Source organism: Mchenga conophoros, linkage group LG3 (assembly GCF_057382185.1).
Source record: "Mchenga conophoros isolate Kocher_MC1m ecotype Shallow Benthic linkage group LG3, M_conophoros_male_GT1.1, whole genome shotgun sequence".
NCBI classification, from domain to species: domain Eukaryota; kingdom Metazoa; phylum Chordata; class Actinopteri; order Cichliformes; family Cichlidae; genus Mchenga; species Mchenga conophoros.
The window spans coordinates 59,516,514-59,538,829 of record NC_140528.1 but is presented as its reverse complement, the minus strand read 5'-3'; the positions used below and the strand labels follow the sequence as shown (position 1 = coordinate 59,538,829).

General features: G+C 42.9%; 2 protein-coding genes across 3 annotated transcripts; both read right to left on the bottom strand.

Annotated features, from left to right (window-relative positions):
- Window positions 1-49: 49 nt before the first annotated feature.
- emc4 (ER membrane protein complex subunit 4) lies at window positions 50-6,661 on the bottom strand. The gene is made up of 6 exons (XM_085264897.1): window positions 6,526-6,661; window positions 4,774-4,918; window positions 3,928-4,042; window positions 3,160-3,313; window positions 2,923-3,083; window positions 50-766 (listed from the first exon to the last, which is right to left on the bottom strand). Exons 2-6 carry the CDS (start codon window positions 4,875-4,877, stop codon window positions 731-733), a joined length of 570 nt encoding a protein of 189 aa, XP_085121023.1. The 5' UTR covers window positions 4,878-4,918; window positions 6,526-6,661; the 3' UTR covers window positions 50-730.
- A 698-nt stretch (window positions 6,662-7,359) lies between these two features.
- Window positions 7,360-22,266, bottom strand: cyld3 (cylindromatosis (turban tumor syndrome) 3). Of its 2 annotated transcripts, none has more exons than XM_085264877.1 (17): window positions 22,185-22,266; window positions 21,716-21,938; window positions 21,113-21,230; window positions 20,618-20,775; window positions 17,118-17,618; window positions 16,831-16,936; window positions 15,102-15,562; window positions 13,437-13,602; window positions 13,142-13,283; window positions 11,925-12,047; window positions 11,378-11,469; window positions 11,220-11,283; window positions 9,676-9,874; window positions 9,479-9,587; window positions 9,275-9,393; window positions 8,653-8,860; window positions 7,360-8,569 (listed from the first exon to the last, which is right to left on the bottom strand). In XM_085264877.1, the coding sequence occupies exons 2-17, from the start codon at window positions 21,881-21,883 to the stop codon at window positions 8,385-8,387; spliced, it is 2,919 nt and encodes a 972-aa protein (XP_085121003.1). In that variant the 5' UTR covers window positions 21,884-21,938; window positions 22,185-22,266; the 3' UTR covers window positions 7,360-8,384. The 2 variants fall into 2 exon arrangements, with proteins under 2 accessions (XP_085121003.1, XP_085121011.1); XM_085264885.1 differs by lacking the exon at window positions 22,185-22,266 and adding an exon at window positions 22,009-22,158.
- Between the last annotated feature and the right edge of the window lie 50 nt (window positions 22,267-22,316).

Below are 22,316 nucleotides of genomic sequence, written 5' to 3'. Positions count from 1 at the left end.
ACAACTTACCAAAAAAACCACTGCAAAAATAATCAAACATCCAAACTCATTTGAATTCAACCAATAAGGATTTATTTCCTAGAATATTTTCATAGGGAAAAAACAAATCTGCATAAATTAAACAAACCTATAAATTAAACAGGTGAGTAAATGCTGTGGGCTAGCTTGGTGAGTTCATGTTAACATAATGAAGCGTTCACAACAAACTGAACGACTGATGGAAGAAAAACAAAAAAGAAAACTACTCTACTATTCATGAGAAATGACCTCCTCCCAGGGACTCCCTCGGGAGTTACAGGTAACACTCTGCCATTAGTGATGTTTACCCTCCAAAAATAACCTTGTCGATAATCTTGTATTTTTAGCATGTGAAGTATGTGTCAAGTGAAATTACAGTAGTTGAACAGAAGTAAATATGATGATCAGCTGGCTTTAAGAAAAGAAGAACGTCAGAGGTGACGGCAAACGTAAGCAGAGCAGCTGGCGGAAGTAACGTTTCTCTGATAAAAGGCAAATAGTGTATGTGTGTGTGAGATGAAACCCTGGCGGTGCCATTTTAGCTGCCGCGCTCGAGCCTGGATCTGCTGAGGACGGGAAAAAAAGCCAGCTGGATTTTCCTCCATGTCAGCTTTGCCGGGCGGCCTCGGTGGTGCGGCTCAGGTGGAGTATTTACAGTATCTAACCTCTGAAGGTCAACATATCAATCCTTTGCATGCACACGTGGTCCTCTTCACAACACCATCCCTCCTCCCATGATCTCCATCCTCTGTGGAGAAGACAAATGTGGGTACAGTGAGAGGCAGTAACCAGTGTGACAAAACACCGCAGGGACCTGTGTGACAACTGAAACACTCAAACTGGGAAACACTACTCGGTTAAACTAATTACCCATACTTAATTAATTGGCAGTTAGCTGCTGGTTTCAAGCTCTTATAGTCAGGAACACGTGGCTGTCACTGTGACAGGAAAATAAAGAAGCCTGAAACACTGCGAGCTGGAAAATGAGTGGACACTAGAAGGAGTTTTTTCACTAATAGTGTAAAATACAGACAATGTTTAACCTCGTTTAGCTCTTTTCCCCATACAGCCGACATCTGAAGACCTCCCCTCTGACACCTCAGCATATATCAATAAAAAGGTGCTTTGACCACCGTTAGAATATTTTCTGGGTTTTTTCTGGGTAGCTCCACAGGCAGACACCACCCTCACTAACTTCTGATGCAAACAGTCATTCATATCTCCCGTAAACAGGCCTTAAATATGACATAAACCACTCAGTGATGAAAAGAGCTTCAGATGTTACTCCAAGTCTGCTTTCAAGGGGTAAAGAGGTAAATGATGCCCAAGTTGGACTGTTTTCTAATTCACACAGGCCTACACACCAGTTAGCAACCATCAGGCAACCTTTCCCAACTGGTTGGGAAGTGGTTGCAGGAGGTTGCTGGGTAATACCAAGTGAAACTGGTAACAAAGTTACTTCCGGCTGTGCACTTATACAAGCGGTTGCCATAGCAACTAGCTCCGTATGTTTGATTCAGGGACATTGCATACTCTTCCTGAGGGAAATCCAGAAGGATGTGCATCTCCTCCCCAGAGCACATCAGGGAACTTTTGCTTACTGCACCTAAAACCAACTTGCAATCATTTTACTTGCAAGCAGACCTGCAAATGATTCAGTCACACTGTGAAGGAAGGAAGGAAGGAAACAGACTCTCAGCATTAACTGTTTGATGTTTATGTGCAGTCACCCCTCAAAGGCCCACTCTGAGGTATTTTAACATTAAAAAGGTAAGATTTTATTTGTTCCTGCATGTTACAAAGATGTTTCTGACGACCAAATAAATACATCATTGATAACGCAAGGTGTCTTCCATGACCTCAGGAGAATTTGAAACTAAGCCAATTCTGCCCCCTACTGAGCTAGAAACAGTAGTTCAGCAGGTTGAGGATCGTGACACGTCTGTTTTATAAGAACTTAATGAAGAAGCCAAAAAGCCTGAAAACATGAAAAAATTACTTTACAGACCAAACCTACTGGGCCATTTTTCAGGTATTGTGTTTCTGGCAGACAGCGCAGTGGTTCACACATTCACAGAACAAGTGAAGGGTCACCACTTCCACACACATCCCTTCAAAGGCTGCATTAGAAAGAATCTGCCAAATCAAACATGTAGCGCTGCTCACAGCAGCTTTTATCAACAAACAGTCCGATGAAGCCAAAAGCTGAGCTAATGGAAAGCTTGTGTCAGACTCTGTACCTCATTTTATTGGCTGTATTTTTAACTAGAATTACTCAAAATGTGAACAAAGTGTGAAAATCTGCTCAGTGGCAGATTGTACTGCTCCGTCATGACAAACAATGAGGTGTTTTTATTTTCCCCTGTAAACAAACCACTTACAGCTTTCCCTTTTTATTTGTAAGCAGGGGGTCCACAGAAATTTGGGGTAATGAGCTGCAGAAACCTTTATCTAATTTAATAAAGTTTAAGCCCAAACATCGGCTGTGCTGGTGGATTTCTTTGTGGACAAACTGAGACAAGTTTTATAAATATGAATGTACTTAAACTTTACACTTAAACAGAAGGGACAATTCTAAAGGTTAACATCATCATTTATTATCATTTTTTACTATTACTACCATTATACCCATTCTTATTACTACTATCATTATTATTAATATTACTACTAAAAACACTGGGTACCAGCAGTGCTACCTGTCAGCCTCCTAGTACACACATCTATGGTATCAATTATAGAATCTGCATCTCAGCCCTTGTTCAAGTCATTGCATATACAAGATGTACAGAAAACTTGACCTCTGGCCTTCAGGTCAAGGTCAAACTCATCTTAGATTTTTAGTAGATACAGTTAGGGTATCAATTTGAAGAACAATTTATCCCTGCTGCACGTTTACAACCTTACCTGCGGCGGATCTATGAACGCCAGCCAATCGGACGAGTGTGTCGGGAGCAGTCCCATCGACTGACACTTGTAGATGGCCAGCGCTGAGCCCAGGAGGTTTCCGATCAGGTAGACGAGGCCTTGGAGCCACTGCTGGCTGGAGCTCTCCAGCAGCTTGAAGGCTGAGGCGGAGAGGATGAAAGGAGCAGTTAGCATCCGGTCAAGAACATAAACGGTGTCTGAGCGCTGGATACTCACTGGCAGACATGGACATGAGAGCCTGGATGGGCCTCCAGGCCATCATGCACACCATCATGATGGGGAAGATGGAGATAGTGTTGCCCGACATGTACATGATGAACAGGTTCATGGGGATCTGCTTCAGGGGCCCAAGGGCCACGTCCCAGCACCTCTGCACCACAGCAAGACGAGAGAGTGGGCGGGGTCAGGCCAACTATCACATGTTTGATTTAAATCCCTGCTAAAGACCCTCTTACGTCCACCCAAAACTAAGCCTCGCTTTCTTTACTGAGCTCTTTTCTTTTCATTCTAAGCAGATCACCTTCATTCTAACACTCTTGTGAGGAAACATTTTGACTGTAGTCCTATCGTTTTAAATGTCCTATCAAAATAAAAGCGACTGTCTTTAAGGCACCTATTCCAAAGTACGGGCTGACCGCTCATTGTGAGAAGGCACATAGACTCTCCTCTGTGCCAGTTCCAAAATCCACATCCAGTTTCTGCCCAAAGTACTGATTCCACATGTTTGACAGAATAACTATGTACACCATGGTTATTATAGTCATTATAAAGCTAGTACAAAAACTATAAAACTACAGTAAAAACAAAATCTGGATGGTCACTATAAAAAGATTTGTTATTGTGTTTATTTCTCACAAAGTAAAGCATAACTAATTCAGCAATGGTAGCTTCACCTATGAAGTTAAATAGACATTAAATCCACAGACTGGTGGTTGGGACCATTCGAACAGGAGGGAAAATGTGTGTATCTGGAGCTTTTCTCACCTTCTCCACCAGGTTCTTGTCAGTCTCCTGGATGCTGGTGTCGGGGACCGGTTTCTCAGAGTAGCCGATGGGGTAAACCACATCTCCCTGACCGCCCTGCCGGTCACCGCGGCTCCTGCAGCGGGAATAAAAATGACCAGATTTAACCTTTATTCACCGTCTCATAAGCTCTGCCGTTTAATTTAATATCAGCATTTAAACCACTCAAGACAAGAGTGTAAAGCCCACATGCACACACTGTGAGGACGCCCAGGTAAACAAAGAGAAACTGGATTAGGTGATTTCTAAAAAGTTTGGAGGCAGAAATAATCTGTAGTTTAGGCGGGACATAAGTAAAAGGTTGCTAGTTTAAGTCTAGCAGGAGACACAAATGCCCTTTGGCGTTGAATCAAGATGAGCATTCGATGTACAACTTCTAAGTTTAGACAGGACACACTCCCAAACTGTTCACTGGGAATGGGACAATTACCTGCCAGGAAAGATTTTGAGCCATACTGAATGTAACACAATTACTTAAATTCTCAGTTTATGAAACTTTAAATAAAAGCAGCGACCTGTACTGAACTGAATGGACTTTTTTCAACTTTAATTACACCTGGAACACAGCAGTCTGGTAATGCAGGGAGGCAGAAATATTGAAAGGGACGTGCTGAAAAGTGAAACCATTACAGGATAACAGACTTGTTGTTTAATAATTCATTAAAGCCAGAATCATATCTTACATGTAAATTCGATCACCTGGACAGAGCTGTTACCTGCACTACTCTCACCTCTACGCCAGAGCTTTAGTCCACACCTCCTGGTGGTGTGGACAAATGTTCAGGGTACGTGTCAGTTTCCATTTACCTGGTGTTGCCCAGGCTCAGCTCCAGAGCCCACTTCATCCTCCTGGCACCGCTTCCTCCTCTTGTTGACAGAGCTCCTCCTCCTTGTCCTCCTGGAGACGCCATGGCAACCAACTACACTGCTGGACCTCGGAGACAGAAAGCACCTGCACAGATAGGATGCATAAATAACTGCAGACGTAAAAGGCTTGTGCAGCTTTCTGTTAAGCCAAAGACAAAATATGAGAATAAAACACCAGTCGATAAATGGAAGTCATTGATTTCAGACATCGAACAGGTTTCATCCTTTTAATCTTCCCCAAAAGGAAAACATTTTAACCACTTATTATAAAGTAATGTTACATTTAATCAGGAAAATAGAACCCACAAATCCATCAACACAGGCAACACTGCCTTAACACCACACAGCCACCTTTACTACTGCAGAAGCAGCAGCTATACAGTTGCTGTCACTTCAGACCTGTTTTAAATCTTCACAGAATAGATTAAAAGATGCTCAGTTGGTACCAAGAAGATGTTATGGACACCACTACACCACCAGCACCTGAACTGCAGATAAAGGCAGAATGGATCCATGCTTTCATGCTGTTTACTGGTAACTCTGACCCTACCATCTGAACGTCGCAGCAGAAATGGAGGCTTATCAGACCTGGCAACATTTTTTGTTGTCTAGTTTTTAAGTGCAGCACGGCATTTTCACTCAAAGAACTTGGCTCGCTACATATTTTCCATGCAAACTCTAGAGATGGTTGTGTGCCAGCAGATCAGCATTTTCTGAAATACTCAGACTAGCATGTCTTGCAGCAGCAAGCATGCCACGTTTAAAATCACTTAAATCAACTTACTTTCTTATCTGATGCTCAAGTTTGAACTTCAGCAGGACGTCTTGACATTCCTACTTGTCTAATGTATTGAGGGCAATGGAGAAAGAAAGGTGTACCTAATAAAGTGACCAGTGACCTGTCACCTTGTGTGTGTGTTTTAATGCTGTCAAATATCAAATCAAATCAAATCACTTTTATTGTCACATCACATGTGCAGGTACATTGGTACAGCACATGTGAGTGAAATTCTTGTGTGCCAGCTTCACAAGCAACAGAGTTGTGCAGAATACAATAATGTAAACAAGCAAAATACAAGAATGGCTACATCTGAAACTAATAAATATATGTACAATATATAATAGTATATGCATTTCTGGATGTGTATACTAATATTTTTCTACGTGTGTGTGTGTGTGTGTACACATATTTTACAAATTAAATAGAGTAAACAATAAATAAAAAATATAAAAAATAATAAGAGAAACAGAGAAGACCTTACTCTGCAACTAGCAGTGTGTGAACACACTGTGATCTCTACATGCTCTAACAGAGGAATGGCCCCTAAACAACATAAATTATTACTATCAGAGTTCCCAGTTTGTCTCCAACCTGTTCTTTCTGTAACAGATCGATCCTGGGATAACAGCCAGTTCTGTTTTTTCTGCAGATAAAATGTCGGAACAGCTTCGGTGTCTCTGCACCTGCTAACAGCGGCCACCTCTGTTGTTATAGACCTAAAACACTAAGCACAGTTTCCCGGAGAGCTAACATTAACGGTTCAAGTGTGTACTCAACACACTGCCAGCTATAAATACAAGCGAGCCGACCAGAAGCTAAGCAGGAGGTCACCAGCGCCTCACAACGCTGTCACTAAGCAGCACGTTATAGGTGAACGAGGCAGCGGAGCGTTATTTCAAAAAATGTTGTACCTTACAGAAACATCCAACACTCTCAGGAGCTTCTTTAATCGGTGTCGTTTTAACGGAAAGAGTCAAAGCTTCCGACGTACGCTCAGGTTTAGATAACCCCCTCGTCGCTCTCTCGACGTTTCCGGGGCTCTAAATGATGACGCAGTTTGCTGATACGGATATTACGTCATATGTCCGCTAAAATAAAATAAAATATTTCCTCAAGGGGAAAATATAATAATTAATTTTACTTTTTTAAGTTATAGAAAATAATTTGCGGGTTAAAAAAATTTACCATGTACGGAGAAGACTTAAAGTGAATATTCATTTAAATAACATGGATGGTTAATTGTGGCAAGACTATTTAATTTGAGGAAAATTGAACGGCAGTTTTTTCCCCCCAGGCGGTGTAGACAATATAATATATAATGTAGACTTCACATGCTTGTGATACCAGTGTTCTGTTTGTGGTTGATAGAGAAAATCCACAGAACAGTGTTAAAGGTATGGTGGGTCAGTGATTTTTTGTTTTATTTTGATATATTGATAATGTTTCTTGTCGTTTCCCGTTTAAATATTATATATTATAGTTTATTTAGCGAAAGCTTCACTGGAAGAACGTATAGAAAATATACAGAACCCATGTTTTTAAGGAGCAGATTTGGGAAAATTATGATTATTTCTCACTCAGCCGTTTAAGAGTTGGGAAGCACAGCGGTGTGGATTTTTTGCTTCACAGCAAAAAGGTCCTGGTTTAAATCCACCATAACCAGAAGAAGATAGATGGACATGTCCCACATGTTTTAGATTTCTTGACAAATTTGAACAATAAAAAAAAAGAAAAAAAAAAAAGGCAAAAACACTAAGACATAGGAACAATATCAAATCTTTATTCTCATTGCGTGTAGCTGGATTGCATTAAAGAACCTGTAAGCAATCTAACAGTTTAAACATCAATGTGCAATCTGTGCTGTCAGTTACAGGGAATGCTATTATATACAGATGAACTGACGTGTAAATAAAGCAGTGCAAACTGAACTGTGCAGAGTACAAGTGTTACATGTTACAGGCACAGTGGTTTCATACAGTGTGAGAGCATCATTAAGGCACAGGTAAACTCACCAGCAGGTTGGCAAGTGTACACAGCTCTTTACCTAAACATAAGGCTCTTTGTTCAACAGGCACAGTAGAAGTGTGGAAGTATGGCTGACTGCTTTCTGGATGGACGGTGGTTTATTCTCAGACCCTCACCACTTGTCGTCCTTTACTGGGCAACACTTCACGAAAGAGTTTAAAGTGCATCTTGTTTGTAGACAAACTGCAACTCCTGATATACAGAAGATGTGAACATTAAGGCCGTGCCATAAATCTGCAGCAGTTTGGCACTTAAGCAGTTTTAAACATGGATGACCCAAAAAATTAGCCCCAATAACAAACGTCAACCAGCTTAACCTTTGCTGTTTTACACCATCTTCTTAAAAACCTTTGGACTCTTGCTGCTACATCTGCTATTTTTACATCTCTGAGTGTGTGAAGCTGCGGGCAGCCAATTCTGGAGAGTGTTCCGGGTGATGAGCAAAGTTTCTGTTACAAAAAACCTCCTGGGTCTGTACATGAAGGCCAGTTTGTGTGTCTAACATTACCCACAAAGAAAAGAAGCTGCACTTCAACATTCCCGTCTCACTGGGAACTTCAGTCTCTAACCCCACTTCACAGGAGGGAGTAATAAAAAAAAATGCTGGTCATGGTGAGAATAAGGCAGATTTCATGTTACACCTGATATTCTGAAGTGCAACGTTTTATTCAGACAGCTGTGCGAAGGGAAGAACCTGAGGACAACACGTCCACTTCAGTCTGCACGTCTGTGCTGAGTGTCCGTGTCACTTGTACAGGCTGAGCTCGGGGCTGTGGTACAGGCACATGTACGAGTCGCAGAGCAGGCGACGCGCAGCCTCCCTCAAGGAGCTGGGGTCCACTCTGCTCAGCTCCTCCTCTGACAAGCTCAGGTAGCGGCCCACCTCGGGACAAGCCTTCACTTGGGGGATGTTGAAGCCGTTCTCTCCACCTGTGTGAGAGCACATGGAGAAACGTGAGCGCTTGCTCCTCGCTGGCTGAATGTAAGATTCGGTTATCGTGTTTGAGTTTCACCTTCCCGATCCGCCATGCTGTCGAAAAACAGCCAGTCGGTGTCGAGGGGCCCGTTCTTGACGAAGCTCACGTAATGGCTCGTCTCGATGCACGTCACAGCGAAGAGAGACATTCGCTGTCGCGTGCAGTGCAGGGGGCCTGTCCACTGTTCCCCGGGGACGCCAATCTTCACCGGGCTGTGGGACGCTCGTTTCCTGTGACTGTGGACCTGGTGATCAAAGTCAATGAGTAAAAAACACAGACTGTATATAAAAGGCGGCAGCAGCTACCATGAAGCCAACCACTGAATCACAAGTGCCCATACTTGGATGACAGAGTGGAGTGCTGAGATTATGTGAGGAGCAAGCAGCAGCATCTAGCAGTTACAGTTATAAACATATCTGATATTTAGTGCAGAGTAAGACACAAAATAAGAGTGCTTATTTGGCAGCCAACTTTCAGCACAGGGTACAATCTTAATCTGGTATCATGTACAGAGTACCGAGCGAGTCTACAGAGTATCAGCGATCCAGAAAACCACAACACTGGGCTGAATTAAGCTGGACTGCTGCAGACGATTCCATCTTTAAAGCAGAGGCTCTTTGGTGCATGTCTCTATAAACCTGAAGCAGTGAAGGGCTACCTGAACGTTGCAGGTCTTGCAGTACTGTTTCAGATGTCCAGGAGTGATGTCTACATCATCGTAACACTGCAGACACTCCCACTCGGCTACAGCCTGACAGATAGTACACTGCCTCAGAGCTGCAAGAGAAAGGAGAACATAAAACTTAAGCTACTTCAAATCTTCAATGAGCAGGAACAAATCGCTCCCTGTGATCGTCCTTACTGTCATCCAGCAGGTCTGTGATGTCCAGGCTGAGGGTCGGCAAGATGGCGTCAAACATTTTGAAGTCTTTCCCGAACCTCGGCATGAGCAGCAAGAGGCAAGAGGGAGCCTGGTGGGCACATCAAGCCACACATAAGAAAATATAGCAACTCCTTTTTACTCATATTGATGTGAAATCTCTGGCTTATTTCTATCACCTCAACAAACTTGAGGCCGGAGTGGAGAAAGGAGGACTCCAGCAGGGTCTGGACGCTGGCGACCCTCATGGATGACGCTGAGGAGAGGGGGATCGGGGAGTTGACTGGGGAGAGAGCCTCGGGCGAGGAAGGAGAGGGGGTAAGGGCAGGAGGGAAGAGCTGATAGAGGTGACACTCCTGTGGCTGCTGAGACATCGATCTGAGGAGAGGAAGAAGGCAGGGAATTAAATATGTAGAATGAGCTCAAGATTTAGGTGATGATCAGGCCTCAGCTCCTCTAACTCGAGCTACTGAATTTGACCTTTAACTGCTAAACCTTTAACGTTCGATACATTGTTGTGGAATTCATAAACAAATATTACCTCCTGAAGCATGTGGTTTTCTGTGTGGTGCAGCCCATCCAACATGTCTATGCTTCAGGTTTTATCAATGAAACACCAGCGTGTGTGTGTACGGTTTTTAAATGCAGTCTGCAAGCCAAGCTTGTGAGATCTAGCTGTCTAATTATGCTGCCCTCTGGCTGCACTGTGGATCATGTCTCGTTCAGTGTTGCTTTGTTATTGTTTCCCTCAAGACCTTGTTTAACACCAGAACAAAGCCACTGGGTGCAATCCTAAAACACTGACAGAGCAGGCATTACAACAATGACCACCTTTGATGCTTGGCTGTGTAAGCATATAGTTATCCATAAATATTTGGATAATAACAATTTTCCTTGTAGTTTGTCTCTGCACGCCTTCACAGTAGACTTTAAATCAAACAAGATGTGAGCTAATTTCCAGCTTTAATTCAAAGGGTTCAATGAGAGTATTGCATTAACTCTTTAGGACCTGCAGTCATTTTTACCCTTCAGCTATAAAAGACTGATGGGGTATTGTCATTACCCTGCCAACGATAGACAGGCGGGCGGGCCGCGTGGTCACGATAACTCAAGATCAGTGCAACACAGGACTTTCAAATTCATAAAACAGGTGCATCTATTAAAAAACACTGGCAAGTTTGAATAACAGTGACCTTGAAGTCAAGGTCAGAGGTCAAGTTTGAGATCCGTTGAGTCACTGAAGTACATAAAAGGGAGGTGAAACACTTCATGGAGCTCTAAGCAAATAACAACATGGACAAGCATGAAAACACTGAACGCAGTCTTCACAGGGACACTATAGATACAAGAGGCAAGTCAAATAGTTTTAGGAAGAGCCACAGTCTGTTTGACCTCCAGGCTGGAAGTCCCTTTTCCTTTAGTTAGATTTAGACAGTGTGAACTTCAACAACAACAAACAACAACCAGGCAAATATTTCCATCACCTTTGAACAAAAGTGAACTGGTGGCAGGTTGTGTTCTCACAGAGGAATGCATGAAATGTAGAAGAGCGACAGTGTTGGAAAAACGTCATCCAAATTCAACTTCCAACCGCGTCGATGCAACAGCTAACCTGTGTGTGTGATAATGACTGTGTGCAGGTAATCTGGGAACAACAGTCCAGTGAGAAACTGTCCATGCAGACAAAAAGAAAAGAAAAAACAGCAAGTGTCGGCAACATTACCTGATCTTGAGAAGCGGCTCGACTCGGAGAAGCTGGAAAAGCTTGTTGAGAAATTCTTCAGGATCTGACAGAAAGAACAAGAGAGGTATGACAGCATTCCTCGAAGTCTTTAACTATGTTTGCAGCACAGTCCCTGGTGGAGGAGAACACTTGCATACCTTTCTCCTGGTTGGTGAAGCCCATATCACTGTTCGCAGCTTCCAGCAGTCGCCTCAACGCCATTGTCTTACTGGCACACACATAGCCGTACCTTTAAAAACACGGCAGCACAGGAGCGCCTCAGACACGTCACACAGATATATAACAAGAATGTGAGCACAAACTAAAGTTATGAGCGCTTCAGCCTAGCGACACGTGAACATGTGGTGTTTAATGACTGCAACCTTTTGGGCCTCCTATTAGAATGACATTTGTGTTTAACGACCACAAACAGAACACTGGATTAAACTCCACATGCTTGTGATACCAAAGGTCACTATTCTGGATAAGTAGCAGTAGTGTTAGTACTGTTATCAGATAACCATGGCCACTGACTCGTGTTTTAAAGCCAGTCTCAAGTGGTCACTAGAGAAACTTCAGTTTTTGTTGTAGAGATGGTGACAACAGAAACTGATAGTAAGGAGACAGGAAATGGGCACAACAGTCCCTCCATCATACCTCCCCATTCATTTTAACCAAACAATGACCAGTGACAACAGCACAGACCTCCGCAGTGGGTTGACAATGTCGCAGCGTAGAAGGTCCTGAGCCTGACTGGAGCTCTGGTCGGTTTTAGGGTCGGTGGGCCAGAATAACACACAGTCAGCTGAACTGCAGCAGGAAAACAGACTGTGGAGACAAAAGCACACAGGTGGGGTTTAAAACAAGCAGCTGGGTGGAATCTTGGTGCACCCCCTCATTTAATGCCAGGCTCCTTCATTTCTACCTGTAGTTAGATTAGTTCAGCAGTGGTGAATCATCCATCCTCACGTGCACACTCTCAATGCAACAAATATACATCATGCAAAAAATATTAAAAGTGAGAATTATTAATAATTCATTTGGGGCATCATGTAGCCCACAAAACTGGCAAAGCTATAATTTGTTTATCTGCGTGACGGCTGCATAAACAAAGCTTTTTTTTAAACCAGATATCTTTGTCCAGAAGGAGGAAACTAAAACTCTGTGCAAAAAGAAATCGAACCAGTGAACCGCTGCAACTGTCTGGTGTGCAGGGATGCTTGGGTTCAGCTGTGCTTCACCGATCAGCCTGTTAGACCACTTCACCATTTGACTGAGCGATATTCTGTTCTTTACATGTAAATATCCAAACCAGGACACCAAGAAGAAAAAGATAAGAACGATTCAGTAAAAGCGCAATAAAATAAAATCATCATTGTTTTTATCAACGTGGAAGAAAAGAAGCCTTCTCAAACATTCTTGCACACAGCTTCACAATAACTGCTCCAAGATATTTATAACACTGAACATATTCCACAGTCGGACATGTGACATCATATGCGAGTGCACTTTCATGTCTTTGCTTTTGATATGTTCAACTGAAGGTAGCAGTTTTAGACTGCTGACCTTCCTCTAAGTCCCTGGTTTCCACGTGGGCGGAGTTGTGAGATGACGGTCTTAGTCATATCTACTCTCTTCCTCATCCAGCAGCAGAAATAAGCCTGTCACATGCATCACTTCTAATGGTCACATTTAATATGTATTGTATTGTATGTACAGTATTGTAACAGTATACACAGCAGAGGCACAGCATGTCTGCTGTAGATCACAGTGACAAAAAACATTCATTATCAGCCTTTTTGTGAACCATCTGAAAGATCTGGTATAAATCTGAAAAACCAGCTTTTGTCAAAACAACATATTTACACCAACAGTCTTCTTTCTATGAGATGTAGGACAGTAACTAATGTCTCAGATGTTACCTGAACAGCGTGGCATCCAGGTAGCAGGAGTTGAGGTGACCCTGGATGCCTTTCTTCCAGCCCTGGTAGAGCTCCCGGGCCTCATCCCCCTCCACAGGAGGAGTGTGCTCCTCCACGCGCTCACTGCCCCACTCTGCAAAGGCTGGCAGCCACAGACACAGAAGATGGTATTAGATATCAGAGCGTCATAAATGCTGCTTTAACAGCGATCATCAGCACGTAAGCAAAAATGAGACAGAGAGCTTTGACGGCGAGGTGCTGGCGTGGCCTTGTGTCAGATTACAGCCTACTTTACCTATAGAGTTGCATCGCTCCACTTGATTGACAGGCATCTCGGGGGCGGGGAATCTGGAGTCCCGTCTACAGTTGCGAAGCTTTACGAAAAGCCCCTTGTTGGCCGGGCAACGAAAGTGACGCTCCCCGAGGTAACTGCCATCCGTTCCAGCAGACAGCTCCTGTTCCTGACACACACACACACACACACACACACACACACACACACACACACACACACACACACACACACACACACACACACACACACACACACACACACACACACACACACAGAGTGGGGATTTATTAGCCTATTGCAAACCAGCATGATAGGAGGTCATTAAACTAATGGAGTGAAACCTGTGACCTGCTCCAGGCAGGCAGCCTGAGCCCTACGTACTGACCTGCCTTGCAAATCAAAGACATCCTCCCTCTGGGGCTCATATCACCCCCCTGTGTGATATGCGGCATATTTGTGCCTAGAGCCCACACATCAAACTCCAAGTTTCCTCTGCTGCTGTAACAAAGTATTTGATTCAGGTGTTGATGGTAAAAATGAATCCATTGGAACAATATACTGGAAGAAATCAGTTTCTGTACTGATGCTTGATGCGCCATTACAACTGCTATAGATTAAAAAACAAACAAACAATTAATGTAGCTGAAGCTGTAACCTCTGTAACAAAAAGGTGAAACCACAGCACAAGTGCCAAAAACTGCAGTACCTCTAATGCCCACTTGAGGCTGTCTCTCAGGATGAGTCAGTCCCCACAGACTCCTACATAGCAGATCTATCTCTATAACCTTAAGCTAATCTATACTTGGAGTGATTCATAGTCACATGGCCACCAGATACCACAGACAGTGAGCAGCATACTGCAACTTCAAGTGCAGGGGGCTAAGTAGTTGATGAGTTCCTGATGCCTTCATCTCTTCTTTTCAGTGCATGTGTAGGTCAAACATTTGTATATCCTCTTTTGAATCTGCGAGTTCAGCAACTCAAACCCTGCTTTGTTTGACCTATTTCACTCTTAATGGGACGATAATTTACAAAATGGACATCATGTTGTAGTAATTCAAACTCCTAACTAAAGACTGGGCCCATGAACCCGCCAGGTAAAAAATTGCTGAGGTCATGGATCAAGTGACAAGAAAAATATATACAGAGTATTTATGTAATAGGAGCTGTCCTCCAAAAACGCAGCATTAAAGCACTTCTGCAGAGGCTTCTCAGACCACCTGCAGCCAGCAGAACACAGAACAGGATCAAGAACAGGCAAGACTTTATCAGGAATCAATCCACAAGAACTGCCAACAGTTTCTTTGAAAAGAGAACATGCAGAAACATGAATGCTTGGTATGAAAGGTATCCTTTAACAAAGAGCGAATGATCTTAAGTGTAAACAAACTGCGGCTTCCTTTTCCGTTGCCCTCATAAAAGTTAACAGGAAGTTTGTGTAATAATGAAAAAGGATATGTGGTGACAAATGTGGTGATGGAAATAACCCGTTTTTGTTTAAATAATAATGCTAACACGACTTTACCGGCATAAGAAAACAATGATTCAGTTATAAGTAGCAACTGCTTTCAATCCGTCTGGGAAGTAAAAAACTGATGTAGAAAACTCTGTATGAGTGTACAACCTCAATAAGGGAATAAAAACTGAGGCACAAACTGTCCTTACCAGTTCGATTCCTGCCACTGGCTCTGAAATCCCGTTTATCCATCCAATCCAGCGGATAACTCCAAACAGCGGCGGATCATTCACTTCAACCATCGACCCGACCTCCAGATTGCTGCCCGATCCTGCCTCTCCATTCTCTGCTGCGTCGTCACCGTTACCCGGAGCCCTCAGCGGTGAGGCGGGTCCGTGAGTACCATTGGTGTGCTGCTGCTGGCCGGCTGTCAGGCCTTGCGGTTTGGGAGGGGGTAGAGGAGGAGGGGGAGGAAGCCCGGGTTTCTGGGTGGGTTTTGGCAGAGGCAGAGGGGGAGATTTAAGTGCTGGTTTGATTGGGGGCATCAGGGCTATCTTTGGTGCAGAGGCAGGCGGCGATACAGGGACTGATTTAGTAACTGGGGGGAGTGCCACCTTCAGGACGGTTCTGGAAGATTTCTGAGTGGGGTTGGTTCGATGGGACTTTGGTTCTGAGGACGCAGAAGTGAAGATGTTAGACGTTTATTTTTACTGTTATGCTCCTGCAACGCTTCGTCTCTACAAAGCTCAGGTGTAAACACAGTTGTGTCCACATAGCCCTCATTCACGTCCACTCGGCCCTTATGACAAAACACAATTCCTTGTTTTGACTGCGTTTTCATTTGGTTCAGTTACACATCTCTGTATTGCTTTTACTTAGTGATTGTTGGTGTTAATTGTTTCTTTTCTGCAAGATGTTTATAAAAAGGTGAGGTCAAAAAAAAAATGTGGCAAGTGACCCATTACAAGCAAAAACACTTCACAATTTGATGTAAACTTGGTAAGTGCCTCCTTCAAAGTTGTCATTTGCTGCTTTCTAGCTCTTCTAGCATAAAGAAAAAAGACAGCGACTTATCGAGCTTCGTTTCATTTTAGGAAGTGTATTGATTCACAGTTCATTTTAATTCCATATTTATTCATATAGTGCCAAATCACAAAAACAATATTGCAAGTGAAAGAGCCTACAATAATACAGAGAAAACCCCAACAATCATATAACCCCTCTGAGCAAGAGCTTTGGCAAAAGTGGGAAAGAGAAACTCCCTTTTAACAGGAAGAAACCAGAACTGCTGTCAGGTCGATCTGTGCACGTTAGGTGGACAGAAAAGAGGCACTTGTCTTTTCCCTCTTGGTGACTTCAGTTTATGAGGGAAAAGCAAAATTATTTCATCACCTCATGTAAACAGTTTAAACGTGTCTTAGTAAACCAATGAAAAGAATCCCCCTTAAGACACTGTGTGGTTATGTAGGCCCAAGGTTTATATGGTTGACGTGATGCAGGTAACACAAAAGTAATACAAGTATTGTAATGACTTACTTTCTGTAATGAAAGAAAAAAGCTAGATTTGCGTAGTTTGTAAAAGTTAACAAAGTCAGGTGTAATACAGGGTTTTTTGTTTGTGTTTCTGACTCAACCACAGAATCTAAAAATGGAAGCAGTGCTGAAAAAGGCACAAGGAAATTACCTTGATGTGGACAGCTGCCAAATTTAGGCAGGTTAGCCTTATTGTTTCTATGTTTCTCGGTCTATTCTCATTTGACCGTATTAATTGTGGAAAAATACTGGAACTAAATCTGCCATTTTTTAATTAAATTTTTCTATATAGAAGTCAATTTATGTTAAGAAGAGTGATTAAAATCTAAAGTTTAAAATCTAAATTTGTTGAGTTACCTGAAATAACTGAGGCCTGAACTTTCTGAGTGTAAACAGCTGCTTTACCTAAGGAAACCTTGTTGACTGACACCAGCGCTCCATAAAGGACTGAAGGAATGTGGCAGAGCTTCTCTCCCTTGTAAGTCCCGTCCCAGCTACCATCAGGAGTGTCCTAATGTACATAACACAGAGTCAAACATTAAATGCAAATAGAACGGCTTCACCATTACACTGTATAAGACCGTCAAAGCGAGGGAAAATATTTTTTGCTAACAGTTAAAACATGTCCTATTTTCTACAAAAAAACAAAACAAACAAACAAACATCTTCTCTCTCTCATGGGTCATACTGACCAGAATGGCTCCCACGTACATTCCTGATGAGGCCCGGCCTGGCAGGGGCCCACAGAACACCACTTCCCCTGCACAGACTTTGTCATCCAGGGGGAAACACACACGCTGACCAGGGCGAAACAGCGGGGGTGACGCAGGGCCTCGGACATGGTTTTGAGCTGTGATGGGTGCTGAGTCTGCAGTTCGTGGAAGGATGCTAAAGGGGGACACCTGAGAAGAGCTGTTGGGTGGATGCTGGTGGAAACTAATGTGACGACTGTGCTGGTGCTGCTGCTGCTGGGGCGGCAGCTGAAAATGGTTTGGGCGGCCATTGCTGCTATGGTGACCGTTGCTGCTGCGGTGTTCTCGCTCACGGGGTCGCTGGTGTCCCTCGGAGCTGCTGGACCACTGGCGGGGCCTGATGTGACTGGCCGGGACGAAGAGGGCGCAAGCTTCGGGGCAGGTGAATAACCTCTGGCCTTTGTAAGTGCCGTTGCTTTTTCCCCTACCCACCGCTGAGCCCTGGAGGACAATCACACACACAGTTAACATAGTTACACTGCAAGTGACACAGCAACTCAGCTCCTACATCTGTGGTTTGTATATAAACCTATGATTTGATTCCCCGGATATTTTGGTGCAGTTTTATGCTCGCAAACTTTGGAGCTTTATGTATGCAGTAATTGTGATGATTGTGCCAGCCACTGATTATTGTTGGCAATGGCACTCCCTGATGGCAGCAGCCTCCCCATCAGGACAGCAAACTGTAGGAAAAGTGTGAATTAATGAGTTACATTATTTATTTTTATGAACTTCCAAATGTTTCTTTTCAGATAAATGTAGCTTTGGTTAGTCTCCACCCTGTTCATTTTAGCTTTTATTTATTTATTTTGTTTTTTAGAAATGTTCAATAGAACACATTTAAGAAACTAATAACAAGTACTACAACATAAACACTTGAGTTAAAGTCACACCAAAGCCTCCTCACACAGGTTGACATAATTATCTGAAGAGCGTTCATGTGTACTATTGTTTTATTTTAGTGAGTACACATCTAGTTTTTATTTGTATTTCTGATACCTGTATCTTTTTGTCATATTTCATTTTAGTAGCTACAAGTCAAAGTCAGAGTCAACTTTACTGCAGCAGACATGAGGACTGCACAGTGGACTCAACAGCTTTACAAATATGAAAACACAGCACAACAGCAATGAAGGTTAGTCATCATATGTGAATGTCTGTACTGATGAATATTAAACTAAAGTTATGCAAACAAAACTATTGCACAAGCCAGCAACAGTTAAAAAGGAAGCATTGTGGAGGATGACTGTGTGTTTTCATGTATACAAACAATTATAGGATTGTGTGTCTGTAGTGCATGATTATGTGTATTTAAAATGAGTACACAATCCTGACTGCCTGTGGGAAGAAGCTCTTGCAGAACCTGGCAACCTGGTGCCTCAGGCTGTGACAGCGTTTGTCAGATGAACAAGGTCCAAACTGGCCAGATCGCAGCCTGATCAAGCATTGCTTGAACGAACCTTATCCATGGAGGCCTCACCCAACAACAACAACCTTTAGGACACAAAGAATCAGCTGCCAACACCACACTGCCGAAGGTATAGGACACTCCCAGAGGTTCACATCCCAAAGGTCTGCAGATAGTTTGGCAGCACAGGGGCAACCTGAACAACATTAGGAAGGGTTTTTATAAATATCTGTGGGTCACTTGATTTCACACACAGGGGTGAGGATCCAGTGGTTATTTTATGTAATCTGATGTGAGGAAAATACAGTCAATGGACGACATGTTTAACCAGCATTCAAAGTGGATATTTTCCAAATAGGTTTAAAAAAATTAATTTCTAATTTAATTTCTTCCTGTACTTAAGTACAAGGATTTCAGATGTGTCACCATTTTGCCAATGTCTGGAAGAAGATGGGAAAAACAAAAACAAAACAAGAAACCTCTGATGGAAGGAAACTGGTTGGGATGTTTAGGAGCCACCAAGGCTCAAGCCTGACATGGAGTGGAAACTGCTGCATGACCAGTGCTTCTGTCCACAGTGAAGACAGCGTGACCTAACAATGCACTCAGAGGGTGCTGACCAAGAAAGAAGCCCCTGCTCCATAACTGACACCTTCAAACGCGATTGAAATGGGGAACTTTTTTTTATAGTCAGACATGCAAACCAAAGAACACTGTAACAACTGTAAAGCATGGTGGTGATAGCATCATGCTCTTAGGCTGTTTTACTGCCAGTGATACTGATACATTGTCCTAAGTGGATGGAATAATGAAGGAGGGCTCCCTCCAAATTTTTCAACTTCCCCTCAAAACAGCTGGACAGTTGAAAGTTTACATAGTTGGGTGTCATCAGGACAATGTTCCCAAACACACATTAAAACTGGAATGGATGGATGAAGCTCACACTGAGCTTCTTGAATGGTATTCCCAAATCTCTCATCTCAACCCTAATAAAAATCTATGAACTACACTTAAAAGCTGGGCCTTGGCCAGGAAACCAACAAGTTTAAATAAACTCTACCAATTCTGCCAGAACAGTGGACTAATGGACTAGTTCTTATATAGCGCTTTTCCACTCTTCTGAGCACTCAAAGCGCTTTACACAACTTGTGCATTCACCCATTCGCACAAGCACAACTGACATTCACACACATTCATACTCCGATGAATGCATCGGAGAGCAATTTCTGGTTAGTATCTTGCCCAAGGATATTTGGCATGCAGACTAGGGGAAGCCGGGAATCGAACCACCAACCTTCCAATCAGTAGATGACCTGCTCTACCACCTGAGCTACAGCCACCCAGTGGCCAAACATTCAACCAGAATAATGCCAGAAGCTCGCTGATGGGTACCAATAGAGTCTGGTCATGGTGCAACTTGCAAAGCGATCCTTAAATATATATTAGTGGGGTGTATGTATATATTTGAGCCTGTATTTATACTTTTGACAATGTGCATATTAGAGAAAATCCAAACATTTTTTAAAACTTGTGCACCCAATTCTTGTTTTTTTTTAAGTCATTAAAGATGTATGCTGTACAATTATCCCACCCTGGAAAAAAGAACAACTGAAAGATATAATTATGAGTCCAAAATTACCCTGACATTCATTCCAGTGAAGAGTGGATGTAAACTTCTGACCACAACTGTAAATATTCTGCTGTGGAGGGTGGTTTTAACAGTGTAGCTGACTGGTGTACAGCTAGCACCCACAGAGCAATATCAGCACTGATCCTGTGAAGCTTCTGGGTAATGAGTCAAAAAAAAGATCCCAGGAAGTCTCTTCTTTTAGCGATTTTATACTCTGGCTCTTTAGCTGCCATCTTTTTTTTTTGCCCAGGTTTGGTAACGAACAGCTATTGTAGGTAGTGAGAAACCGCAAAGCAGGTTCAACAGTATCAGCTATACCATGCAACGCATAAGTAGTTCAAACTGCTGATTAAAGCAACTTAAAATATTTGAAAATTCAAACAATCCAATGATTAAGCCAACCTTGAGTTGGACCCCAAAATACACAGCGCTGCTTCCTCTGGTTAAGGGCCCGATGTACTTCAGCTCTGCCTCAGCCAGCTCATCCTGCTGACCTATTTGGACCCACAGCGGGGAGTCAGACGGCAGAGAAGCCAACTGCTGCAGCTTCCCAGGCTGGTCTGAAAAACACAGAACAATACAACAAACAAACAAATAATTAGCAGATTACAAACTTCTAATTACATTTGATTAACATCCTCTGGGACAGTTTTTGGTCACATTTCAGGCCATAAATGTACTTATAATAGAGAAAAGCTTCAGTGTGCTCTACAATTACTGCGATAAACAGCCATTACAGTGTGCACAGTGTGCAGTAAAAACAGGGCAGCTTATGAGTAACTGGCAGCACTTAAGAGACACAAATCTGAACTCTCTCTCCTTAGAAAGTGAGTTAAATCAAGCTTCGAGCACATTTTAAGTAAGCAGCTGTAAAATCTGCAGTATTTTGCTTCTTACTTAGAAGTTTTAGTCGAGCCTCTGGATCTCTAACAGCCTCCAGCAAGCCAGTGAGGTCAGTTGGGACATCAATTAAGACTCTCCTTTCTATTTTTCCCATGAAGTCATTGTCCAACACCTGCAGGAAAAGAGGAAAAACACATGTGGGAGAAAGAAACAGGGAGAGGAGGGATGGTGGTGTGGAGTATGAAAGAAAAATTAAGAACAAAACAACAGGAAATTTAAGTCTGACGATTTTAAAAGCAGGAACTCAGCAGCGGCTGGTGGATGCTCGAATCTGAAGTGGAACATAGTGAATGTGTTAGGAGCAACATAAGACATGGGCCACCCAAGTGATGCATAATGTATATAATTAACTGAGATTGCACAAAAACACCACTTTAAAAGTCTTTTCGAAATATTATCGCAAAATACTCAAGATTACTCCACCAATGTTAATTAATTTTAATCATTCTAAGTAAGAGAAATAAAAACAGCTTGTATTAGTAAAGTTGACGCTGACAAATGGTAGCACCTTTCAGACTCTCCTCCTAGCACTACACAACAAGTTCCTCCATGTGTCAAATCTTGTGTAAATCTGTGAATGCAAATATATGTTAATACCTTAACCCAGGGGCTGTCCCCTTTTTTATCCAAATCTTGCTCCTGGCAGATGAACCCCCGCTGTAGCGAAATGGTACCTTCCAGCTGGTCGCGCACCTTTATGTCGGTCGAGATCAAGAACGTTTTGGGGGGGCGGCGCTTCCTGATCTGCTCATGGGCCCCTGACATCTTACGTGTGTGTGAAGTGTGGCTGGTTCACAGTCGAATTAACCCCTTCATTTTTCTAAAAAATTGAGAAAAATAGTTAATTAAAAGATACGTAAAGAGGGTTTAAAAAGAAAAAAAGAAACAACCTGTCTGTCGGGCCAAGTGGCAGCAGCGGCAGGTAACGTTTAAATTTTCCTCACTGGCGTTCAAACTCAAGGTTTGTCAAAAGAAATGGCAAAAGGCTAACTTTCCGTCATTTCCTCAACAGACAAAGACACACGGTTAGTTTTGTAAGTTTTGTAGGCGTCTATCAGAAACTCACCAACTTCATGGGCTCCGACCGTCAACATTTCCCCTCACATTTAAAGGAGCTTCGCTGCAATAACAAACCATACTGTGAAGCAGGAAGCGGGCTGACTGACACCGGCGGGGGCCAATAGCAAGTTAGAAGCCA

Coding starts and splice junctions, on each gene's coding strand:
- emc4 (XM_085264897.1), bottom strand. CDS start 4,877: ATGGCGTCTCCAGGAGGACAAGGAGGAGGAGCTCTGTCAACAAGAGGA. Junction 4,043..4,773: donor CTGAGCCTGGGCAACACCAG/GTAAATGGAAAC, acceptor TTCCCGCTGCAG/GAGCCGCGGTGACCGGCAGG. Junction 3,084..3,159: donor TCTCATGTCCATGTCTGCCA/GTGAGTATCCAG, acceptor TCTCCGCCTCAG/CCTTCAAGCTGCTGGAGAGC.
- cyld3 (XM_085264877.1), bottom strand. CDS start 21,883: ATGTCAGGGGCCCATGAGCAGATCAGGAAGCGCCGCCCCCCCAAAACG. Junction 17,619..20,617: donor ATTTTGGGGTCCAACTCAAG/GTTGGCTTAATC, acceptor ATTGTCCTCCAG/GGCTCAGCGGTGGGTAGGGG. Junction 9,588..9,675: donor CCGGCCTCAAGTTTGTTGAG/GTGATAGAAATA, acceptor TGTGCCCACCAG/GCTCCCTCTTGCCTCTTGCT.